A 15,564-nucleotide genomic window follows, 5' to 3' on the forward strand; every position below is an offset into this window, starting at 1 on the left:
TGGGAGACGTTCCAACCCATCAATTTATCAGCGTGCATTTATTAACCGCCTACTATATACCAGGCATTGGAGGTACAAAGACGGAAGGCCCACAGCCTCTGTCCTCAAGGAATGTCCAATTTAGTGACTCGAGTGGATTCCTGGAAAGAACATTGGACTCCAAAGATCCGAGTTCAAGTTCAGTCAGCCACCTGCCGCTGGTCTGATCTTGGGCCAAAAAGCTCAACGTCTCTCCCGCCCCATTTTCCTCTAGGAAATGAGAGGAAGAACACTTAGGCTAGCTGGTCTCAAAGGTCATTGCACGGCAGACAGAATGATGCAAATCAAATGCCGCAGAGACGTCAGCTAAAAGGAGCACTTCCAGCGGCAGAAGATAATCCGCTGCGCTGCGGTGGAGGGTAGCTCACACTGCCCGGCTCCCTCCGCGGCTCCCTCTGCCCGGCTCCCTCCGCCTGGCCTCAGCGGCCTCACGTCCCGGCCTGGGGCCCAGCCCCGGCGCTGACAGGCAGCTCCCTGGCTCCGATTGTGCCGCTGCCTGCAAAGCCAACCCCGGGCACGTCCTGCCATACGGTACGGCCGGCTCCGACGCGGGATGGCGCCTGTCACCGGGAAGTTGGATGTGAGGCGAAGGCGGCACGAATCCCTCTGAAGAGGGACATGTGTCTCCTGCCAGCGAGCACGAGAAGTGGGGAAAACAAATGGAAGTGACATTTAAAATAGAAGAGGGAGGCAGGGGGAGAGGGAAAGGGGAGACGGAAGGGGAGGCAGCTGGTGTGTGCCTGCTAGATGCAGGAAGCCCAGAACTAGGCAAAGAGGGGGGTGCCTCGCGCCAGGGGCTTGGGGCTCCCATCGAGCGTGAGGGGCGCTTAGCACCCCCAGGGAGGCCCGATACGTACATTCTGAAACACCCTCAGAATAACGGAGAGCCGTGGCCGGCCGTGAGCAGGCTGCGGCATCGCCACGGATAACTGCCTTCCTTTGGTTTGGAGATGGGCTGTGGATAAATGTTGTCTTCAAAGCAGTAAACGGGACCTCCCAAAGGAACTGAGGCTGTTTAATCCTAAATGGAAGCCAACCTTGTAAAGGGGAAGTTCAGGGGAACACCTTTTCTCTACGGAATAAATGAGACCATTGGCAAGGCACAATGACTCCTCAAAAAGGAGCCTTGAATCGTCTGCTTAGCGGCCATCAAAGACAATAAACAGAAAATTAATAGAATGTATCTCTGTGGACTATTCTGTCCTCAGCACCATTTGGGCTTATGTAGGCCAACTCGGTGACTGGCGAGTCCCTGCCAGGCGTTTCCCCCAACCTCACTGCCCATGTTCAGTACCAGCCCCCCTGCCCCTGCCCTGGGGCCAGCCACTCTCCCTCCCATTTTCTCTATTTCTGGTCTTCCCCAATTAGAATGTAAGCTCTGTGAGGGTCGGAGCCATCTCACTTCGGTTTTGTAACCTCAGGGCTTAGCACGGTGCTTGGCACACAGGAGGCCCTTCACCAATATTCTAGTGAAAAGAATGCACCACCACTGGATATCCTAGTGGGGTTTTTACTTTGCAAACTGTGTTTACGTGGAGAGTCTGGGTGCATTTCTCCTGGCCCATGGCAGGGGACAGGATCCACGCCAACAAGTACTTCTAGACAGACAACCTACCAAAGTAGGCACTGGGTGGGATGTGAAGCCAATGAGAGAGCACCCTGGTCCTTCAAGAGCTTATGGATGAGCAAGGGTGATAGGAGAAGTAAACAAAGAACCTTCACAAATGGAAGACAAAAGAGAAGTGCTAATCAAGTGTTATGGGGTTCAGGGGAAGAGGGAATGAGGGAAGGTTTCCTGAAAGAAGTGTTGTCTGAACTGGACCTTGAAGGATGGGTTGAATTTCTGAACTTATTTTAACAGGTAAAGCTATAGGGCAGGAGGGGAATCACAGACAAAGGAAATATTATTAATCTCTTTAGAGGGTCAAGTGTGGGGTGTGCTTAAAGAGCTGTCAGATGTTCAATTTGTAGGAATGCAAAGGATATTAAATACCCTGGAAAAGCAGGTGGAGGTCAATGCATGGGAGAACTTAAATGTCCTAAGAAGTCAGAGTCTTCCTGGGTAGGCCCTGGGTAGCCAAAGTTGTTTTGTGAATGGAGAGGGGAGAAGGGTGTGTGTGTGTGTGTGTGTGTGTGTGTGTGTGTGTGTGTGTGTGTGTGTGTGTGTGTGTGTGTGTGTGTGTTTGTGTGTGTGTGTGACAGTGAGAGAGAGAGAGACAGAGAGACAGTGAGAGAGAGACAGAGAGACAGAGAGAGAGAGAAAGAAAGGGAAGGAAGAGGGGGAGAGACAGAGACAGAGACACAGAGGCAGAGACAGAGACACAGAAGCAGAGACAGAGACAATGATCATAAATGTGCTCTAGGAAGACAAATTTGATAAAAGTATGTAGGCTGAACCAAAAGGATGCAAAACCAGTGGTGGGGAAATAAGAGGCTCTTTTAATAATCTAGGCAAGAGGTAATTCCAGTCTGAGTAAGGATAGCCACTTTGGAGTTAGAATTGTTAGAATAGTCAAGAGTGACTAGGGTTTGGGGCTTAGGTTAATGAGGAGGATGATGTGTCTCAAGGACCAAGTTAAAAATTGGCAGCCTGTGGATTTCCTTTCTCAAGAGATTTTTCGGCTGTCTCACCTAAATTTAATCTATAAGAAAAATATGCTCTATTGCAGTGGTTTCCACACTTTTTTGGCCTACCACCCCCTTTCCAGAAAAAATATTACTTAGCCCCCTGGAAATTAATTTTTAAAAAATTTTAATAGCAATTAATAGGAAAGATAAATGCACCTGTGGCCATCACCACTTCCCTGGATTGCTGCAGCACCAACTTTGGGAATCACTGCTCTATTGTATGTGCATTAGGGAGCTAGATGCAAATCAATAGGGGCCATACAGCCCTAAAAGTAAGCCAACCTGAATCACATATTATTTTCAAGCAGATCTGGTTCAGTAATTCAGTTATAGTAAACTGAGTAATGACATCAATCATTAATCAACCCACCAACAGTCTTTAAGCTCCTTTTGTATGTACTATTCTAGGGTCTGGGAGTATCAAAAAAAACAAAAACAAAAACCCAAAGATAAGAAGTCCCTGTAACAGGGTCATGTGGACTGGGAAATCTGACTGCAAACATCTTGAAAAATACAAAAGGAGTGTATGAGAGATTTTTTTCTAACAGAAAAACAACTAGAGGGGTTCCAATTGTCACTGATGAATAATCTGGCATAGAGAAAATGGGAGAGGCACATTTAACTATCATTTCAGGTCTTTTCCCTTAAAAATCCAAGTTCTTTTATCCTATTTTTCTTCCTCATTATTGTCTTAGCGGCAAGAACCATGAAAGATTCTTGGAACGAGATTTTATATGGTGAGAAACTGTCGTTTTGATTGATATGGTGATGTCCAGCTCAACTGTAAAGGAGGGCTATGATGATCCCAACACTTCTCAAACAGGGAGAAAGGCAAGGATCATGGTAAAGTGGAAGGGGATCCAGAATCCTGGAGGAACAAAGTCACAAGAGCAAGTTGTCCTGAGAGCCTTTCCCCAACGTCTGCTGACTTTCCTCCCTAAGCCTTCATATGAGGGGCAGCGTCATAAAGTCCAATTGTGGTCCCTTGATGGAGTGATGGTAGCTGTCCATGAATGGTGAGTGGAATGTTGAGCTCAGGTCTACTTCAGGTGAGGGACTAGAAGACTGTTCTCTTTCTCATCTTACAGGACTAAGATGCTCAGAAAAGGTCCACCTCGACTTGGCATGATGATTAGGCATCTTTTTTTAGGGCTGGAAAAGTATGAGCCCACTTGGTATAGAATGCAGAGAAAGAAGCTCTGGGGTAGACCTGACCTCAACATTCATCATGACTTACTCCTCCAAGACAGCTGCATGTTATGTGTGGGCTCTGGAGCAATATAAACCATGCCTGGAAACCGACAGACACCATGATCTACTTCACTCACCCTAATGACAACCCAAAGGGAGAAAGACCCAGGACCAGAGAGCAGAGGATGCCATGGCTGCCCCACTGCTCTTGGCCTCAATCTCTCCCTCACCTGGACTCACTCTGACCACCAGCTTTTCCTTGACCACCACCACATATAAGCCAGGACATTTAAAAAATACAGAGTCCCATCTCCACTGTCAGGTTCTCTCTTAACTACTGGGCAGCAGTATGGATGCCATCATTTGCCACTCATTTCAGCTAATCATAATGGATTCTGCATAGCCTAAGGGTTCTGGGGGAATCTCCCCTGTACAACTTCCCTCCCACCTCCCACCTCCCACCACTCTGAAGAGCCTTGCTCTCTCTCTGCTATTCTGGCAGATGATAATCCTGGGTGGATTTCTGTGTATTTGCATCAAGTTTTATGACCTGAATAAATCCTCTCATTTGTGAGGGGTTAACAACTCCCTATATTAGAATGAAAAGGAAAAAAAAAAGCTTCTTAGCCTGGATTCTGAATTGGACCTCAGAGTAAGTAAGCAGGATTCAACCCTGGGAGAAGTTGCGAATGGGAGACCAAAGACTCTCCTTGGAGCAAGATGGTGATGATGGTGGTGGTATGCCTTTCAGGAGAGGGTGGATGACCATTTGGGAGGGTTTACCTATAGATCCTCTTGGCATCAGAAGGAGGGACCGAATGACCTCAAGGTTCTTTTAGCAGTCCTTGAAGGAAATATCTACCTCTCAGGTGATCATATTAACCCAAAGTATCTTTATACCCAGTGAGAGAATCAGAGGGTTGCGGACTGATGGGAAGTACAGATTCTCAGTCTTATCTGGACCTTCTTTTGGGCACTACAGAGTTAACATGTTATTTGCCTTTAATGCTCGACAGACAGCAGAACTTTGCACCTGGGGGGCTGAACTCTGTGAAACTGTCTCCAGGACGGCTCTCAGCCTAGGGGGCTTGAGAAGCAGGCCTCCCCCCAACCCCCAACTAAAGTAATTGTTTAATCAAAGCAGCAACCGGCCAACCAGAATCTTCCTTGCCTTTGTTAAATTGTAGTCTTCCAACTGTGATTTTGCAAATCCAGGGGAATCTTTAATTGCCCAGCTGTGCCGCCCCTGATGAAACAAGGATTCCTACTGTTTGTGAAATCATGTTGGACGCGCCAAAAATATCTTTAGCGCTAAGGAGAAGGAGGCGAATTGGGGAGGGGAGTGGTAGGGGGAGGGGGACCAGGAGGAAGGTTTCTTGGGTAAATTGGGAATGGTCGTATGTTCATATTTGATAGAGGTAAAGCTAGTGTGCTTGCCCACCTCCACACTGCTTGAAAATTTCCCCCAAGAGTTTCTTTAGATTCCAAATTCAAGTTCTGGTTGTCTCTAGAGTTGTGGCAAGTACCATCCATCCCATAGCACTGGGCATGGGAAGGCAGGTGCCTTGGCCCTTGAAAGGCAGTGGTGAGAGACTCTTAAGAGGTCAAGAGAGGTAGAGATCACCAAACTCCTTCTGGGGAAGAACTAGGAGAGAACACTGGTAAGAGTAAAGGAGGCAGGGCAAGTCAGAGCAAGTTTAGGGAGAAAGGAGGGAGAAAGGAGAGAGAGAGGCTGAGAGGGAAGGAGGAAGACCAGAATCTGGTTGTCAGACTGTCTTCAAGGAGAACAGAAAGATCATTCTGAGAGAGACTAATAAGTATGCAGACTGATGATGAAGTACACCGTCCCATCTCCAGGCATAGAGGTGGGGGACCAGAGGTGCAGAATGAGACAAACATTTCACATTTTGTTTTTCTTGACTATGCTCATCTTTTATGAAGGAGGGCTCTTATTTGACAGGGAAAGAGTAGGTCTAATGATTCCAAAAAAGAAAGGCGTGTCAATGAAACATGAAAAAAAAACAAAACACCCAGAAGCTACCAGAAGGAATTTCAGAACCAGGGTAGACAACCATAATCAGGGTGAATTGAATATACATTTAAAAAACCTCTATTAAGAAAAATTCATGGTTTCATATACAACCTCTTTTTTCTGTTCTTTGGAAATGGCAATGTTATTGCTTGTTGATATTTACATTCAAGATAAAAAAAGAGAAAAATTTAAATAACAAATATGCAAAATTGTCCTAAATTTTAGGGGATTGGAAACTGATTTTTTTTTTTTTTGTCTTCTGACTAGTAGAGTCTTGGTGAGGGCAAGAATCCAAGGAAGCAAGGCGAGTGTCGTATATGACAGGCCAGTCACATCATGGGAGGGAGGAGAGTAGGCAGCTTTAAGGGTGAGGAGCTCAGGAGTCAAATTTGCTTTCAAACAAAGACAATTGAGGTCTCTGCACTTCTGTTTTGAGGGTGAAATAGAGCATTAACTCCCCTCCTCCCCAAGAGTGTTTGCATTTTAGAGTAGGCCTCTGGAACAGAGCTAATTAACAATCTTGCTCCTGATCTGGGGGCAAGAGAGGAATAAAGAAATAAGGAATCTGTCTGCTTCTTCACAAATATTCCTTCTCTATTCCTCTCATCCTGAATAATTTATTTCTACAGCTGGATTTGCTTTGCATCTCAGCTCCATCCACATGGATTTCTCTGATAGAGTCAAGCACATTTTTCTCCTCTCTGGATTTCTTCCCTGGATTGAGAGAGATACCTACTCCTTGTTAGCCCCCAAAGGTTCTGCTCTCAGAACCTAGGGGGGTTGGTCACTCATTATGTTCCTATTTATCTGCCTGCAATGCTGTACTCCATACCCCAGGTCCACAGTCCCTGAAGTCATACTGGAGGAAATACTTGCAAATTTTGTTTTAAAAGACTTCTCAGCCCTCAATAGTAGGAATGAGGGAAAGATTTCTGTCTCTGTCTCCAGGAGTATAGCTTCTATTAGGTATGTAAGAAAGAACTTTTATAGCTGTGGGGGGTGGGGGGAATGAGGGGTGGAAAAAGCTAAAAATCACTCTTATTAGAATTAGTTTAAAAAGGGAAGAGTACACACACACACACACACACACACACACACACACACACACACACTCAGTTGGGTATAGAACTTTATCTTACCCAATAAGGAAATAGGAGAAGGGGATAAGAGATTGGAAGAAGGGGGTATGTGATAAAAAGGAGGGGGGATTAAGGGAAGCAAAACAGACTTCTGAGGAGGGATAGGATAAAAAGAAAGATAAACAGAGGAAAATGGGAGGGAAATGCAGAGTTAGTAATCATAACTAAATATGAATAGGATTAACTCACTTATAAAATGGAAACAGATAGCAGAATGGATTAGAAAGTAGAACTAGAATTCAACAAAATGTTTAAAAGAAACACTTGGGACAGAAATCCACATAAGTTAAAAGAAGGGGCTGGGGCAGAATCTCTTATGCTTTAGCTGAAGTAAAAAAGGCAGGGGTAGTAATCATGGTCTGACATAGCAAAAACAAAAAGAGACCTAATTAAAAAGAGGAATCAGAGAAATTACATTTGGCTAAAAGGTATCCTAGTCAATGAAGTAGTATAAAAAAATTTTAAGGATAAATTTCTCTGATAAAGGCCTTATTTCTCAAATATATAGGGATATAGTCAAATCTATAAAAATAAGAGCCATTCCGCAATTGATAAATGGTTAAAAAAATGGTCAAAGGATATGAATTTTCAGAAGAAGAATTCAAAGCTATTTATAATCATCTATCTAGTCATCTATGGAAAGTCTCTAATCCCTAGTGATTAGAGAAATGCAACTTAAAACAACTCTGAACTATTTACTACCTCACACCTTGGACATAGGAGTACCACTACTAGTTCTGTACCTCAGACCTAGTAGTAAAGGAAAAGGACCTGTATGTACAAACATATTTATAGCAGCTGTTTTTGTGGTGACAAAGAACTGGAAATTGAGGCAATGCTCATCCCTTCGGGAATGGCTGCACAAGTTGTGGCGCTCTAAGAAGTGATGGTGGGGGGGGTTTGGTGGAAAACATGGTAACATCTATATGAATTGATACAAAGTGAAGTGAGAAGAACTGGGAGATCATTGTACGCAGTAATAGCAACACTATTATTGTCAATTGTGAATGGCTTAGCTCTTCGCAGCAATACAAGGATCCAAGACAATTCCAAAGGGCCCATCAAGGAAAAATGATCTCCACCTCCAGGGAGGGAACTGATGAACTATGAGTGCAAAATGAAATACAATTTTCTCCCTAGCCATATTTTTCTTCCTTTTTGGTGATGTGGCTAATATGGAAGTATGTTCTGCATGATTTCACTGTAGAATTGATATCCTATTGCTTGCCTTTTCAGTGGGTGAGGGAGGGGTGGCAGGGAGAGAATTTGGAACTCAAAACTTCAAAAGAAAAGAATGTTAAAAAAAATGAGTAATAAAATGTAAAAAAGTTGAGCTTCTGTTCACTTGAGCTGGAGAGAAATGGTGTGGGGCACAGGAACAGTGACATACCCAGTGATCCATCCCCAAATCACACTGTTTTACAACGACTCTAGACTTCCTCTCAAATAGCCTGATCTAACATTGGTTTATGATGATGATAAAAATAATCTGGCACAAATGCTGCCCAAATAATTTCCATACCTTGCCCATTCTTTCAGGTCTTTGTAAGAGAGCGATTGGCCTTCACGAAGCTTGACCACAGCAGTGATCCGCTGGCCCCAGGTCATATCTGGAACGCCAATGACAGCCACGTCTGTGGACAAAAGAACGGAAGTGAAGGTGCTCTGAGAAAGACGGCATCATGAACAACATCTCCAGAAGGTTCAGATAATAAATCGAGCAAGGAAGAACATGGCAGAAGGAACACCATAATACTGTGCAGGTAATTAGAAGTAACTATACAGTCAGTGTTGGAGGCCCATTTTGAAATAATAATTTTCAATGTTGTATGACGACCAGCTGAGAACAAATGGCTTGACTACTAAAAGGAATGCAAGGACCCAGGACAGCTCCAAGGGACTCACGAGGAAAATGACTCCCAGAGTGAAAGCAGATCAAAGCACACATTTGCCCCAGGGTTACTGAAAGCATCAAATGGGAAGACATGTGAAGTGCTTTGAAAACCTTAGTCTATATAAATACTATTATTATTTTTATATTTGGGAATGAAGATGGCATAAGATTTCAAAAAATTATTAAATTAAAAATTAATTTTTTCAAACTTTAGAAATGACCCTGGTGTGGTAGTACACACCTGTGGTCCCTGCTACTGCACATAATAGGTGCTTAGTAAATGTTTATTGATTGATTGGTTGCAAATGGGGGATTCTGGGGTCACTTGATCACCTGAATCTGGGGTTAAAGCCGAGAGATATTTAATGAAAAGTGTAAAGTGGTACAGATTCTGAGAGTAGAAATGAGAATCCCCAGAGAAAGTCTCCTGTTTGGGCTGTTCATTTCTCTTTTCTCTCATGGTCAAGTTTTCCTTCTGTTGAAGAGTGATGGAAAACTAGTTTAGCTTAGTATTTAGGTTGAAAGATCTTATTGGGGAGAAGCAATCATTAAGCATTTATTAAGAACCTACTATGTGCCAGGCATTTTAGAAGTAAAAAGAAATAGATGGATGGGAGCTTCTTGGGGGGGGGGGGGAGGCAGGGAGGGAACAAGTCCAGCACTAATAGGATGAGCCTCTGGGAATGGAAAGCCACCAGACTGCCTATGGAGGGGCCACACCAGTCCCCATGGGTAAAAGTGGAGCAGAGTAAGATTTTATACTTAACAGCATTGGCATTGTGGCCACCCAGGGGAGCCAGGGAGACCCTCCCAAAATGGAGAAGCACCTGGTAGAGCAGACACTTACCCATGATACTAGGGTGGCTCAGTAAATGGCGCTCAACTTCCAGAGCGCTGATTTTATAGCCCCCGCTTTTAATGATGTCCACAGATGTCCGGCCCATGATCCAGTACCTGTTATCCTTAAACACAGCTGTATCTCCTACAAAGAAGAGGTGATGCCATTTAATGTTTATTCCCTTAACAATACTGCTTGTTAACTTTGTTAAGCTTCAGTTTACTGGATAATTATAATAACCAGCAAGTACCATTCCCAAGCAATACGATCAGCCAAGGTCTTAGTGTCTATAAATGATGGCATTAAAAGAAACCAAAACAAAAAGAGATAATAAGCTTCTCTCCAACATGATTTAGATTTAATTCATAATTCACCATCTGAAACAATGGCCATCCCATCAGTGATAAAGATGGGGTGAGTGGCAATGTGTCCCCGATGCCTACAGAGGTGATGTAAGAGAGGAAACCCCTAACCACGAATGCTGTGCCAATGAACCTGGGCTGAAGCCCTCCTGCATGCTTCTCTGTGGCATGAAGAGGACGGTGGACTGTCAGAGGCTACGCCAGGGAAGCAGAAGCTCTGACAGGGCCTATTCATCCTAAAGTCTTCCCTCTGTTAGGTACCTCCAGTTTATCCTGTCTTTAATCTGGTTTATGCAGTGAACCTGTTTTCTCCCCCATTAAACTATAAGCGCCTGGAGGGCAGGGACCATAGTTTTGTCTTTCTTAGTATCCCTCGGGCTTAGTACAGTGCCTGGCACCCCGTAAATTGCTTGTTGACCTGTTGACCATGAAATGAGAAAGCTTTGTATGATATGGGTCAGTGATGATGTTTGCTAGGCTAAAAAACACTGCCTCTAGGTACTAGAAACATCTCATAAAACACCCCCTTCTTTTTACTTATCCAAGGGGAATCAAGTATCCTGGATTATGATCATTTGACAACTTGTCCTGTCAAGTCAAAGAGAAGCAGATGGTCTTCCTAAGTTGCTGTGGCTGGCCCTTGGTGTCTGGGAGACTTATAAAGACATCTATTAAGTAGTATATGGGGAAGGATATCACTGAGTTTTTGGAATGGCCAAAGACAATCTAGTGATTACAGACTAGTTTTCCTAAATCCCTCCCCACCTTCCCCACAGCCTCATCCATCTCTCTCTCTCTCTTTTTTCTGTATCTTTAAAGTGCCTGGCACACAGTAGGTGCTTAATAAACCCTCGATGATTGAGTCTTCCTCAGTAAGGTCTTTCAGCTTAGATCCTGAGCAGAAACTGAAATCTATATATCTTTCCATCACTCTTCCACAGAAGAAAGCCTTGGCCAAGGGAGAAAGGAGAAACAAGCAGCCTCGAGCAGGAGGTTTTCTCTGGGGGTATCGGTTTCTGCTCTCAGAATTCATCCTATCATGCACTGGGTTCCTCACCAAATATCTCTGGGGCTTGGTGTCTCCAGCTGTGCAAATGAGGCTCGATACTATGCTTGTGAATGGCTTTGAGAACCTCAAATTAAGGAGTTTTGTAAATGCGGCATAAAACTAGGACACGTGAATTTGACGACTTTGGCACAGGGCTGGGGTGGTAATTTTTCCAAGCAAGGGAACAGGAGGAGCTGTAATTATTAAAGGGCATCTATGTCACTGGGGAGGATATGAGAGGAAAGTCAATGGGATTAGAATTCCTTCTGCAGGGTTCAGAAGGAGGGTGGGAGAATGAAAGAAAAGAATGAACAGTGTGGCAGGTGTGCTCCGGTAATTAGCCGCTCTTCCAGGGCCTGGGAAGATTGAGGATTGAGGTCATCTCAGCACAACCTGGCTAAATGCTTAACAAACTGTTGCACTTTGATAGCTGCTTAAGATGATTAGTGACATTCTGCTAATGCAGCCTTTGCCAACCTTTGGGCTAAGGGCGGAGGGAGGAGGGAAGGTGTCTCTGGGCTTCTGATTTCAATTTTAGACTCTTGATAGGAGCACCGGGGGGCTCTTAGCTTTAACCTATATGTCAATCTTTCTTCTCTCTTTAATGATGCAAGGTTCCATTGTGTCCACACACTGAGCTGGATTCCCCACTGGGGTTTCACTGACAGCCTTTATTGCAGTGGTCTGAAAGCTCACACACAGGAGCCAGCCATGATCTGGGCAAATCAGCAATCTCAGACATACAGAAGGAGAGAAGGATAAACAGAGCCAAGTGATTTATTGTGTATTTTCTTTTAGCCCTCAGAATGGAGAGATAGAGTTACACCTGGGGAGGGAAATTGGGGAATTCATTGGCCCTGGAAATGCCTTTTTTCCTGCTGGTTCCATAGCTGGCAAATGGAACTCAGTGCAAGTAATTACACATGATCCCAGGACATAATCCAGGATACTTGATTCCCCTTGGATAAGTAAAAAGAAGGGGGTGTTTTATGAGATGTTTCTAGTACCTAGAGGCAGTGTTTTTTTAGCCTTGCAAACATCATGGTATACTGGAAGGAGAACTGGACTTGAAGATCTGGTTTTGAGGTTAAGTTCTGACTTTTCTGAATCCTTCAGTCATAGGACCAAGTCACCTAACCTCTCCTAAGCTTCGTTTTTTCATTTGTAAATAACTATAATTTTTAAAAACTCTTTATCTTCCATTTTGGAATAAATACTGCCTATTAGTTCCAAGGTGGAAGAGCACTAAGGGCCAGGCAATGGGGGTTAAATGACTTGCCCAGGGTCATACAGCTTAGGAAATGCCTGAGGCTATATTTGAACCTAGGTTCTCCCACCTCCAAGGCTAGCTCTCTTTTTCCATCCACCTAGATGCCCCTGAAAATAAGCATAATTAAATAAATACTTTTTTTGTAAATTTATTTTGTTTTACACCACCAAAATTTCTCAGTATCCCTCCTTCCCAGAGAGTCATCCCTTATAACAAATATTTTTTATAGAAAGAATAAGAGAAAAACAACCAGTAAAGAATTGATCCAACCATTCTGGATGGCAATTTGGAACTATGCCCAAAAGGCTTTAAAAGACTATCTGCCGGGGGCAGCTGGGTAGCTCAGTGGATTGAGAGCCAGGCCTAGAGATAGGAGGTCCTAGGTTCAAATCCAGCCTCAGACACTTCCCAGCTGTGTGACCCTGGGCAAGTCACTTGACCCCCTTTGCCTACTCTTACCAATCTTCCACCTATAAGTCAATACACAGAAGTTAAGGGTTTAAAATTAAAAAAAAAAAAAAAAAGACTATCTGCCTTTTGACCCAGCCATAGCACTGCTTGGTTTATACCCCAAAGAGATAATAAGGAAAAAGACTTGTACAAAAATATTTATAGCCGTGCTCTTTGTGGTGGCAAAAAAAATTGGAAAATGAGAGAATGTCCTTCAATTGGGGAATGGCTGAACAAATTGTGGTATCTGTTGGTGATGGAATACTATTGTGCTCAAAGGAATAATAAACTGGAGGAATTCCACGTGAACTGGAATGACCTCCAGGAACTGATGCAGAGTGAAAGGAGCAGAACCAGGAGAACATTGTACACAGAGACTGATACACTGTGGAAAAATCAAACATAACATTCTTCTCTACTAGCAGCAATGCAAGGATCCAGAGCAAGGCTGAGGGACTTATGAGAAAGAAAACTAGCCACATGCAGAGGAAGAACTGTGGGAGGAGAAACACAGAAGAAAAACAACTGCTTGAACACATGGGCTGATGGGGATATTATTAGGGATGTAGACACTAAATGATAACTCTAGTCCAACTATCAATAATATGGAATTAGGCCTCAATCAATGATACATGTAAAACCCAGTGGAATTGTGCGTTGGCTAAGGGGGGTTAGTGGGGTTTGGGGAGAGGGAAAGAACATGAAACATGTAACTGGGAAAATATTTTTAAAAATAACAGTAAAAAGAGACCAATACACTAAAAAAGTCTGAAGACATATGTAACATGTCACATTCATAGACTTCTGGTCTCTGCAAAAAAGTGAGGTGGGGAACCTTCTTATATCTCTTCTTTGGTACCATGCTTGTTCTTTGTAATTTTACACATTTTCTCCTCTTGGCCTGACTTTCTGAAATCCCAAACCATGCCTCTGTGCTGCTGCCTTGTCCAGGAATTTCCCTCAGTACTATTTCCTACTTCCATTTGGCCTTCTCATCCTAGAATTTCCCTCTGCGTGTATATTTGGAATTGGGAAGATAATTTTAATCGTAACATGCAAGGCCTTTGTCCACTTTTTCATATTGATTGGTTCCTCTGAAAGCTTCCATTTTGTAGAGAGACTTCCCCCTTCTTCCACCTTCAAAACTTACTACCTTCTTACCTTCACCTCCCTTTATATCCCCTCTTTTCAGACCACTTTTCAGATTGCTTTGTCTTCCCCCATTAGAATGTAAGCTGTTTGAGAGTGGAGATTGTCTTTCTTTTTGACTCTATTTGTAACTGAAACACTTAGTACAGTGCCTGCACATAGTAATTGTTTAATAAATGCTTATTTCCTTCCTTATTTCTTAGAAACATTCACATTTAATTGCTTTATGGTTGTTCTTTCCATTAACATTGTTGTAGTCATAGTATATATTGTTTTCTTAGTGCTGCAGACTTTCCTTGACATCAGTTCATGTGAGTCCTTCCATGCTTCTCTGAATTCATCATATTCATAATTTCTTACAGTGCAATCATTTAAAATAGGGATACTAATATGGGCTGCAAACTGTACTGATGGAGGGATTCCTTTACTATGACTTCTCTATACTAATGAAACCAGTCTTTCACCTATTTGTATATTGGTGCTAGACAGGTAAATCTAAAGAACAGTGAAAGAACAATTTACTTAGATTTTAGGAAAGCTTTTGATAATCTTAAAAAGTATTCTAATGGAAAATATGGTAAGTTGTGGGTTAGGAGATAGTAATAGTTATTATGTACATTTCAGAAGTGGTTGAATAACCCAATAAATTGTCATTCATGGTCTGATGTCAACTTGGAAAGAACTCTCTCCCCTTGGAGGACCCCACAAATCAGTTGATGCATTTTAAAACTATTTAACATTTTTATCAATGTCTTGGACAAAGGCACAGATGGCAGGCTTATCAAAGCTGGGCAAGAGACCTAAATAGTAGATGATAGAGTCAGGATCCAAAGAGATCATAGAAGCCTATAATGTTGGGTTAAATTGATTAATTCATTCAACAAACATTCATTAAGTACCACTCCAATCTATCTTCCATTCAGCTAGTAAAGTGATTTTCAGAAAATGCAGGTCCCAGATTTGGTCATGTCACTCCCCTAGTCAATAAACTCCAGTGGAGAAGATTTAGGATGAGGAAGGATAGTTGCCTTCAAAGCCCTGAAAGGATATCACATAGAAAAGGGATGAGACTTTTTTTTTGTCTGGCCCCAGGGGACAGGACTAGAAGTAATGGGTGAAAGCTTAAAAAAATCAAATTTAGACTTGATGGAAAGAAAGAAGAAATAGATTGAAGAGTGGTTACAAAATTGAGTTGTTTGGTGTGAGAACTGAGAGACTCAATTATATTTCATCTCATGAACACTGACTCCATCTTGTGCTGTAACATGTATTATCTTCCATCTTGTTTTTCAGTTAGTCATTGGTGAGAAAATAGATGATATAAGCTATCTACTGTTAAGTAAATTTTTTTTTTTTAATCCTGGGACTCCATTCTAGGAGCATAGGGCCACAACCAGTAGGCAATGGGTCACACAGTTGCTCAGGGTCACCCAGCTGGGAAGTGTCTGAGCCCGGATTTGAACCTAGGACCTTTCGTCTCTAGGCCTGGCTCTCAATCCACTGAGCTAGCCCAGCTGCCCCTAC

The 15,564-nt window shown here is 43.1% G+C and overlaps 1 protein-coding gene across 1 annotated transcript in view; it reads right to left on the reverse strand.

The window, feature by feature from the left end:
* ACSF3 (acyl-CoA synthetase family member 3) overlaps positions 1 to 15,564 on the reverse strand; it is a 219,483-nt gene that overhangs the window by 14,205 nt on the left and 189,714 nt on the right. Inside the window, exons 8-9 of the mRNA XM_044663171.1 lie at positions 9,771 to 9,905; positions 8,552 to 8,663 (exon numbers count right to left, since the gene is read on the reverse strand). Coding sequence (XP_044519106.1) covers positions 8,552 to 8,663; positions 9,771 to 9,905 — 247 coding nt within the window. The remainder of the gene's footprint in view (positions 1 to 8,551; positions 8,664 to 9,770; positions 9,906 to 15,564) is intronic.

This window comes from Gracilinanus agilis, chromosome 2, assembly GCF_016433145.1.
Source record: "Gracilinanus agilis isolate LMUSP501 chromosome 2, AgileGrace, whole genome shotgun sequence".
Taxonomy (NCBI): Eukaryota; Metazoa; Chordata; class Mammalia; order Didelphimorphia; family Didelphidae; genus Gracilinanus; species Gracilinanus agilis.